The 9,824-nt window shown below is 45.5% G+C and overlaps 1 protein-coding gene across 5 annotated transcripts in view; it reads left to right on the forward strand.

Moving 5' to 3' along the window:
• The window catches only part of LOC112230419 (son of sevenless homolog 1), a 75,570-nt gene extending 66,641 nt beyond the window's left edge, over positions 1 to 8,929 (forward strand). For 2 of the 5 annotated variants that reach the window (XM_042310774.1, XM_042310769.1), the window contains exons 18-24: positions 196 to 368; positions 944 to 1,060; positions 1,976 to 2,026; positions 2,729 to 2,999; positions 3,207 to 3,251; positions 6,520 to 6,641; positions 7,228 to 8,929. In XM_042310774.1, coding sequence (XP_042166708.1) covers positions 196 to 368; positions 944 to 1,060; positions 1,976 to 2,026; positions 2,729 to 2,999; positions 3,207 to 3,251; positions 6,520 to 6,641; positions 7,228 to 7,764 — 1,316 coding nt within the window. In that variant the 3' untranslated portion in view covers positions 7,765 to 8,929. The remainder of the gene's footprint in view (positions 1 to 195; positions 369 to 943; positions 1,061 to 1,975; positions 2,027 to 2,728; positions 3,000 to 3,206; positions 3,252 to 6,519; positions 6,642 to 7,227) is intronic. The other 3 variants (XM_042310770.1, XM_042310772.1, XM_042310773.1) reach the window with 3 other exon arrangements.
• Positions 8,930 to 9,824: the final 895 nt, after the last annotated feature.

Below are 9,824 nucleotides of genomic sequence, written 5' to 3' on the forward strand. Positions count from 1 at the left end.
CTCGGGAACATTTAAAGTTGATCCTGTCCTATGCTATCCTAAGCTAGGGTTTTTCCTCCTTGGAGGACCGCTTCCATTAGAACTAGTGTTGGTTAACCATCTCGGGGACCGGCCAGCAACATTTCACGAACCGGTGCCAGTCCATCGACATCATTGCTCCACTCTCTCATGTCTTTTCTCTAACTCTCTCCTCAGGGATCTACTTGACGAACATCCTGAAGACGGAGGAAGGCAACCCTGACTTCCTGAAGAGGCATGGCAAGGAGCTGATCAACTTCAGCAAGCGACGGAAAGTGGCGGAGATCACCGGGGAGATCCAGCAGTACCAGAACCAGCCCTACTGCTTACGGGTGGAGAGCGATATCCGGGTGAGGAGCAAAAACAGTGATGTCGCACGTTCCATTGAAGTTGGTCACCACTCTATGGCCAGCCTGCATAGTCAACATTTTTTTGAGAAATTGGCATACTTTCCGGCTTTGCAGCATGGTCCAACCCATCAACATTTCACAAATACCATTTAGTTACGTGGAATATGAATGGGTATAAATATGATTAAACAAGGAATAATGTAAGTAATATATCACATCATTTGGCCTGTTTCCTTTCACAATTTCATCTCTACAGTTCCCATGTACAGTTGACAGTTTTCCAAGTCATAGCAACCTCTTAGTTTTTGATTAGATATACATTTAGTGCTGATCCCTAGCTTGAACTTTAATCTCATTGACATCAATGCATGAAAATTCGAAATGTGGAAGTTAGAATTCACTGCTTTAGTAGAGAGTTACTGCCACTCAGCTCCCGACATGTACTAGTTGGTTATTTATCCAATTGTCCCCAATCACCCCACACCCTTGTCTATAGTCATTAGGACAACAATGTATACTTCTCAATGGATCTGTCTTTCTGACGACTCTCTGTTTCTCTCATTTGTGTTAAACAGAAGTTCTTTGAAAACCTCAATCCAATGGAGGACAAGGCAGAGAAGGAGTTTGCTGACTATCTGTTCAACAAGTCGCTGGAGATTGAGCCTCGGAATGCCCGGTCGTTGCCTCGATATGTAAGGGTCTTGTCCCTCTCCCTTCTTACGGTTCACGTGATTATCCTCTCTCGGACTCCCAATGCCGTTTGATCAGTTATTGTATTTCAAACCTTTGTTAGAATGACATTGAAACTTCATGAGTTGAGATGAAAAATCATTTTTGTCCACTATTCATTGTTTTACATTTGAGTCATTTAGCTTTTTCGTACTGGCCCCCCGTGGGAAACGAACCCACAACCCTGGCATTGCAAGTGTCATACTCTACCATCTGAGCCACGGGACCACACTGAGCCACACTTAAGCATGTGTGGCTCCCTGTATGCTCTTAAGCAGTGGCGTCTCGTGAAATTTCCAACAAGTGGGGCTGTTGCAAACTGGCAATAGGTAGCTGACAAATAAGTCCACATTTCCAAACGGAATAAGTAGGCTACTGCAAATGTTCAACTTCAACTTATTTGCTAGACGTACAAGCATGTGGGAATACAATAACAGACGAAAAGTTGTGGTAGTTTAGTTATAGCTAACGTCATGTCTTGTTTGAGCTTTGCTGAAATAGCTGTTTGACAGTGTCATCTTCTGTGTCTGCGCTCACTTCATACTTTGACAACAGTGCAGTGTTTTGTAGATCATCGCCATCTGGTGTACAGAGTTATAATTGCAAACCAGGGGCTCTTTGGATAGGTTCAATAAGAGTGGCTAAAATCCTATGATAACCGCAAGGGGTATAGGGATAACTTTAAATTGCATTGAATGAGGTGGCTTGAGAAGCTCTCTGGAATGCTGGAACTACGCTGCCAATTACAGCAGCACATTTTATTTTTGAAAACTCCATTTGTAATCTAAATGCATTTATTTATATACACAAACTTGATATTACAATATTTGATCATTATATACATTTTTGTAAATCCGTTTTTATCTCATTGCTGCCAGGTGGGGCGGCGTCCGAGCGCCCTCTATGGACGCAACGCCCCTGCTATTAAGGTAGAAAAAAGACTGAACATTTGTCAGCAGAATTTATACCTCTAACAATTACAGGTAGCTGCCAAAATAAAGGACCCATTTGAGTAAATGAGGGATATAAAGTATATTGAAAGCAGTTGCTTCCCCACAGGTGTTCCTGAGCTTTTATTACGCAATTAACATCCATCATGTTTAGGATCGTGTATAAAAATGCTCAGTTTCCCATTATTTTGGCTACCATGGCTAGAAGAAGAGAGAGGTGACTTTGAAAGAAGGATATAAATGGTGCATAGAGTGTTTAAAGGGTGTGTGTGTCAGTCACCAGATCTCACCCAATTGAACAATTATGGTAGATTCTGGATCGGCACCTGAGACGGCGTTTTCCATCAACAAAACACCAAATTATGTAATTTCTCATGGAAGGATGGTGTCACATCCCTCCAAATAAAGTTGTAAACACTTGTAGAATCTATGCCAAGGCATATTGAAGCTGTTCTGACGGCTTGTGGTGGCCCAACGCCCTATTAATACACTTTGGTGTTGGTTTATTTTGGCAGTTACCTGCAGGTAACACACTAACCAGATAGTCCCCCAATCTCTGACATTAATTACCAGAACCAGCAGTACTTGAGGGCTGAGAGTCTGCAGTTGAGTAGCCCTGACATTGTAGAAGTGTTACCCTGACCCCTTCTTCAACTCCCCCCTCTCCCTGTCTCCTTCCAGCCCAAGAAGTACAACTGCCCGCTCAAGTCCCCTGGCGTGCGCCCGTCCTCGGTGCGCCCGGGCACCATGCGACATCCGACGCCACTGCAGAATGAGCCGCGCAAGATCAGCTACAGCCGCATCCCTGATAGCGAGATGGAGAGCGCCGCCTCTGCACCCAACTCGCCGCGCACGCCCCTCACGCCGCCGCCGGCCTCGGCTGCCTCCAGCTCCACAGATATCGGCAGCGTGTTCGACTCACCCCAGGGCCCCTCCAGCCCCTTCCACTCCAGTAGGTGGCCCTTCAAGCTGGACGAGGGAGCAGGTTGGGTGGGGATTGTGGAGGAGGGAGGATAGGTTGGGTGGGAGCGTAGCTAGAGCTTATAGAGAAGGTGTTTGTTAAACACAGTTTGAGATTTTCCTTCCGCCTCAGTCTCTCATTCTCTCAGGGCCTTCTCTCTCTTCTCTTTTCTCTACTCCGGCCTTTCCCTCCATCCAGACTGCGACAGCATCTTTGCCCAGGTCTCCTTACCACACGGCCCACGTTAGTATGACCCTCAAAGCCTTCCTGTTGTCAGTGTCCCCTCACTACCCATCCACCCACACCCCATACAAACTACTACATCAACCCACCCCCATCTCTCACTCATTCTGACCCTCCCAAGCCCTACTTGCCTCTCCCTACCCGCATGCAACTGACATCCACCTCATTGCTCCCATCTCCCCTCACCGTTGCCCCTGTCCGTGGCAAAGAATGCTCTGTTGTCTGTGTGTGTTTCCAAGTAGACGTTGCCCACAGAAACAGATCTAGGATCAGCTCTAAATCCTGACCAGCTGAACTGACCTTAGATCAGTGTCACCCCCCCCCTCCTGTTGCATTCTTGTACAACATCACTCGGTGGTATACAGTGCATTCAGAAAGTATTTAGACCCCTTGAGTTTTTCCACATTCTGTTACATTAGAGCCTTACTCTAAAATGGATTTTAAAAATCCCTCATCAATCTACACACAATACCCCATAATGACAAAGCAAAAACCTTCTTTTTTTTTTACATTTGTTACAAATAAAATACTGAAATATCACATTCACTTAATTATTCTAATCAAATCAAATGTCACATGCGCCGAATACAACAGGTGTAGACCTTTACAGTAAAATGCTTACTTACAAGCCCTTAACCAACAATGCAGTTTAGAAAAATAACAAAATAAAAGTTACAAATAATTAAAGAACGACATTAAAATAACAATAGCGAGGCTATATACAGGGGGTGCCAGTACAGAGTCAATGTGCAGGGGCACCGGTTATGTAGATAGTTATTAAAGTGACTATGCATAAATAATAACAGAGTAGCAACAGCATAAAGGGGGGGCAGGCAATGCAAGTAGTCTGGGTAGCCAATTGATTAGATGTTCAGTCGTATGGCTTGGGGGGGAAAAAGCTGTTTAGAAGCCTCTTGCACCTAGACTTGGCGGTCCGGTACCACTTGCCGTGCGGTAGCAGAGAGAACAGCCTGGCAGGAAGCTTGGCCACGGTGATATACTGGGCCGTATGCACTACCCTCTGTAGTGCCTTGCGGTCGGAGGCCGAGCAGTTGCCATACCAGGCAGTGACGCAACCCGTCAGGATGCTCTTGATGGTGCAGCTGTGTAGAACCTTATGAGTATCTGAGGACCTATGGCAAATCTTTTCAGTCTCCTGAGGGGGAATAGGTTTTGTCATGCCCTCTTCACGACTGTCTTGGTGTGTTTGGACCATATTAGTTTGTTGCTGATGTGGACGCCAAGGAACTTGAAGCCCTCAACCTGCTCCACTACAGCCCGGTCGATGAGAATGTGGGTGTGCTCGGTCCTCATTTTCCTGCAGTCCACGATCTTCTCCTTTGTCTTGATCACGTTGAAGGAGAGGTTGTTGTCGTCCTTGCACCACACGGTCAGACCACCTCCATATAGGCTGTCTCGTCGTTGTCGGTGATCAGGCCCTACCACTGTTGTCATCGGCAAACTTAATGATGGTGTTGGAGTCGTGCCTGGCTGTGCAGTCATGAGTGAACAGGGAGTACAGTAGGGGACTGAGCACGCACCCTTAACTGGATGTGTTGTTAGCTACCCTTACCACCAGGGGGCGGCCCGTCGGGAAGTCCAGGATCCAGTTGCAGTGTTTAGTCCCAGAGTCCTTACCTTAGTGATGAGCTTTGAGGGCATTATGGTGTTGAACGCTGAGCTTTAGTCAATGAACAGCATTCTCACATAGGTATTCCTTTTGTCCAGGTGTGAAAGGGCAGTGTGGAGTGCAATAGCGATTGCATCATCTGTGGATCTGTTGGGGATGTATGCAAATTGGAGTGGGTCAAGGGTTTCTGGTATAATGGTGTTGATGTGAGCCATGACCAGCCTTTTAAAGCACTTCATTGCTACAGACGTGAGTGCTACGGATCTGTAGTCATGTAGGCAGGTTACCTTAGTCCCTGTGCCCAAGAACACTATGGTGGTTTGCTTGAAACATCTCCAGTAGGAGATGTAGGTGGTGTATCGGGTTCAGGTCCAGGATCTGGCTGGGCCACTCAAGGACATTCAGAGACTTGTCCTGAAGCCACTCCTGCGTTGTCTTGGCTGTGTGCTTAGGGTTGTTGTCCTGTTTGAAGGTGAACCTTTACCCCAGTCTGAGCGCACAGGACTTCGTCAAGGATCTCTGTACTTTGCTCTGTTAATCTTTTACTCGATCCTAACTAGTCTTCCAGTAACTGCCACTGAAAGAAAATCCCACAGCATCATGCTGCTACCACCATGCTTCACCGTTGGGATGGTGCCAGGTTTCGTCCAGACGTGACACTTGGCATTCAGGCCAAAGAGTTCAATCTTGGGTTCACCAGACCAGAGAATCTTGTTTCTTATTGTCTGAGAGTCTTTAGGGTGCCTTTTGACAAACTCCCAAGTGGGCTGTCATGTGCCTTTTTACTGAGGAGTGGCTTCCATCTTGCAACTCTACCATAAAGCCTGATTGGTGGAGTGCTGCAGAGATAGTTGTTCTTCAGGAAGGTTCTCCCATCTCCACAGAGGAACTTTAGAGCTCTGTCAGTGACCATCGGGTTCTTGGTCACCTCCCTGACCAAGGCCCATCTCCCCCGATTGCTCTGTTTGGCCGGGTGGCCAGCTCTGGGAAGGTTTCCAACCTTCTTCCATTTAAGAATGAGGCCACTGTGTTCTTGGGGACCTTCAATGCTGCAGAATTGTTTTGGTACCCTTTCCCAGATCTGTGCCTCGAAACAATCCTGTTTTCGCTTTGCCCATTATGGGGTATTTTGTGTAGATTGAGGATTATTTTTTTTTAATTTATTTTCGAATAAGGTCTGGAATGCTTTTTGAATGCACTGTATAGTTAGTAGCAGTTGTATGTAGTAGAACCCGTAATATTAGGCATCATTGAAGTTGGTTGACGTGATTGCTTCCTCAAACATAATACTTTAGTGTTGTCTTTGTATACTCTTCCTGAAAGAGTTTCTATTACCCATCCATTCATCATCCTCTATTCTCTTCTTTTTTTTCTCCATTTTCTGTGATTTCAATGCTTGTATTTACTCCATTCTTCGTGGGCCTGAATGTCTTCAGTTCGTCTCTTTCTTTGAAATGAATGTGGGATTTATAACCTAGAAAACAGTCAAGTGCCAGGCAAAAGAGAGAAACCCCAGACACTCAGTTGGCCATCCCTGAGTTGTAGAGTCCTGTATGGGATGAATTGGGTTTAAATATGTGTAATTACTGTCTTCTTGTAAGGCTTAATTTTAGTTAACCTGATTTCCTTCTTTTCCAGGGTCTTCCTCGGTTTCCTCCATGGTGAGTTTCCACAGGAACACTGAAGACACCACCGTCCCCCCGCCTGTGCCCCCTCGCAGACGCCCCGAATCCGCCCCCGCTGAATCTTCCCCTTCGAAGGTGACTCTATTTTTACCTGTTTGCTACCTAAGGTTTTCTGAGACTCCCGGGTGGCGCAGTGGTCTAAAGCACTGCATCTCAGTGCAAGAGGCATCACTGCAGTCCCTGGTTTGAATCCAGGCTACATCACATCCGGCCGTGATTGGGAGTCCTATAGGGCGGTACACAATTGGCCCAGCGTCGTCCGGGTTTGGCCGTCATTGCAAATAAGAATTTGTTCTTAACTGACTTGTCTAGTTAAATAAAAGTATAAACAATGCAGTTTTAAAAAATAACTTAAAAAGAATAAAAGTAACAAATAATTAAAGCGCAGCAGTAAAATAACAATAGTGAGGCTATATACAGGGGGTACTGGTACAGAGTCGATGTGCGAGGGCACCGGTTAGTCGAATCATTAGGATGTTTCTTGATTGATTCTAGAGTTTAGATGTGGAATGCTAAATATCCAATGAAACACAACAAAGTTCCACTGTCAGTTATTTGCTAGTCATTTCTTGATTACATTTTTGAGAGTTTGTCGAGTCTTCATAACGTTTGTGCTTCTCCTTCTTTCTCCTTTTCCACCTGCACGTCTCTCACATTCCAGATGATGTCAAAGCACTTGGACAGCCCCCCCGCCATCCCCCCACGGCAGCCCACCACCACCAAGGTCTACTCACCTCGCTACTCGCTCTCGACCGAGCGCACCTCTGTGTCAGAGCCACCTGACAGCCCACCCACCCTGCCGCCGCGGGAGCCCGTGAGAACGCCGGACGTCTTCTCCAGCTCAAACAGCCCCCTGCACCTGCAGCCACCCCCGCTGGGCCGCATCCGCAGCAGCGAACCCACGCTGAGCCAGACCTTCTTCCCACCCTCGCCGTTCAGCCCACTCACCCCGCCGCCGCCCCCAACTCCCTCACCCTCGCTGGGGCCCAGCGGCCCAGACTGCTGCAGCGACTCAGCCCTCCTCCCTCTGGGGGGTGCAGCTGGCCCCCCTGTGCCCCCTCGCCAGAGCACCAGCAGTGCCGCTGCCCAAGCTATCCCCAAGCTCCCTCCCAAAACATACAAAAGGGAGTTGGTGTCACACCCGTCCCTAGTGCATCGGGATGGCCCACCCCTACTGGAGAATGCCAACCCCTCTTAAAAATACTTGTACATGAGATATGGGGGGAAATCATTAAACACTAAAGACTTTAGACTTGAACAAAAACAAAATTGAATTGTGATGTCGACTTTAAGGAAAAAAAGGCAATGCCAGTGTAGTTTCTTAGCTACCTGGAAAAATAATCATGTGCCCTTGTAAAAAAAAAAAAAAAAATACTTAAATGAATGATTGTCCTTTTTCATTTGTGCAGACCATTGGAGACTCCCTATAACCCCCCCAAAAGGGTTTTATCTTACTGTTTGTTTGTTTTGTTGTGTGTTTGTATGTACAGTATGTTGTTTGTCATCGTCCAATGTTTATTTCATTTGGTTTATTTTATTTTTTTAAGTGAATCAATTGCAGCATTACTTGTCAATGAGCTCGGTGGCCTACACATGCACATACAGCTTGAACCATAATAAACCTTGAACCAGGACCACACAAGTCCACCGCACGCTGGAGGATGGAACGATAAAGACTGTAGACCAGTTTTGAACAGACTCTAGGAGAAATCCACAAACTTAATAGTGTTTTAACTCACTGTGTATGGGCTAAATAATCTACTAACATGGCCCATGTTGACCAGAGAGGACTCAAGCGATCACGGTGTTGTAAACCCATTTGAACTCCCCCAATAACAAATGTCTGCTGTTCAATCCACCTCACTCAGATTGAAAAAGGGACTTGGGAAATCATGTTGTTAAATGGTGTTTAAGGCTTTGTGTAGAGACTGAGTCCGAGGCAAACGTTTTATTTTTTTTGTGCCAGTAGATCGACCAGAGTACCATGATTTAAGGCAGGGTTGCCCAAACTTGGGCCTGGCCCCCCTGGGTGCACATTTTGGTTTTTGCCCTAGCACTACACAGCTGATTCAAATAAGCAAAGCTTGATGATGAGTTGGGTAATTGAATCAGATGTGCAGTGCAAGGGCAAGAAACTAAATGTGGGGGGCCCAGGACCGAGTTTGAGAAACCCTGATTTAAGATACCCATCCACACCAAAGAGGTACTTTTCAAGCATTCAAGAAACACAAGAAGTGATTGTTCTTAAGTTTGTGTTAGTACTTTTATGTTCTGATTTATTTCTGCCAATGAGTATGTAAAGAAAATTACGATTGACTTCTTTAAACAAGGGAATAAAAGTGTTTCTACCACCTATAAGTCAACTATGAAACGAGTGAAGAGCTGGCTACCGTCCTGAACGCGAAGGACCTGTTAGAATAGATTTGTTTAATGATTCCTTCCTTCCACGGCGTGGTCACTGATCTGACATGACTGAAGCTGATCGGGTTATGTAGTGGAGACCTTGCTCTCTCAGTAACATCATAAAGAGTCTGTATGGAAATGTAATTGTTTACCTCAAATTTCAGCTTGAGTCTTGCCTGGATGGGGCATTTACACATTTTAAGGTTTTTACATTTCTGTCATTTAGCAGACGCTCTTATCCAGAGCGATTTACAGTAGTGAGTGCATACATTTTTTTTTTCATACTTTTTCTTACCTGTCCCCCGTGGGAATCAAACCCACAACCCTGGCATTGCAAGCGCCATGCTCTACCAAATGAGCCACACGTTATAATTTCTTAACTCATGAAACCACACAGTCCTTAAAGGAAGGATGAAGGGGATACCTTTTAAAGCATCCAAAAAGGGCCATAGCAAAATGCAGTTGAATAATTTAATTACGAGAACAATAGCCTGTGAGTTTGGCAATAGTTTATATATAGAAAATCAAACGATTAAGTTGTACTTTTTGAATCATTTTGGTTTATTTGAACATGTACAGGTGTTCCATCTTCAGTTTTATACTATGGTTTGTTCTCTAGGGTCAAAATGTGAGCTGTGAGTCACCCAAAGTGCACTGTGTATGGAATAGGGTGCCATATTTATGGACCCTGGTCAAAAGTAGTGCACTATATAGGGAATAAGGTGCCATTTGAGATGCACTCATGATGAATAACCTAAAGTAATTAATCTGGGTTTGTTGTCTTCATTGTAATAATTCTTGGCTATTCTCCCGGGTTTCTTCCCATTGAACTAAGTTCCATAGGGCCATCCTGTC

This window comes from Oncorhynchus tshawytscha, linkage group LG32 (assembly GCF_018296145.1).
Source record: "Oncorhynchus tshawytscha isolate Ot180627B linkage group LG32, Otsh_v2.0, whole genome shotgun sequence".
NCBI classification, from domain to species: Eukaryota; Metazoa; Chordata; class Actinopteri; order Salmoniformes; family Salmonidae; genus Oncorhynchus; species Oncorhynchus tshawytscha.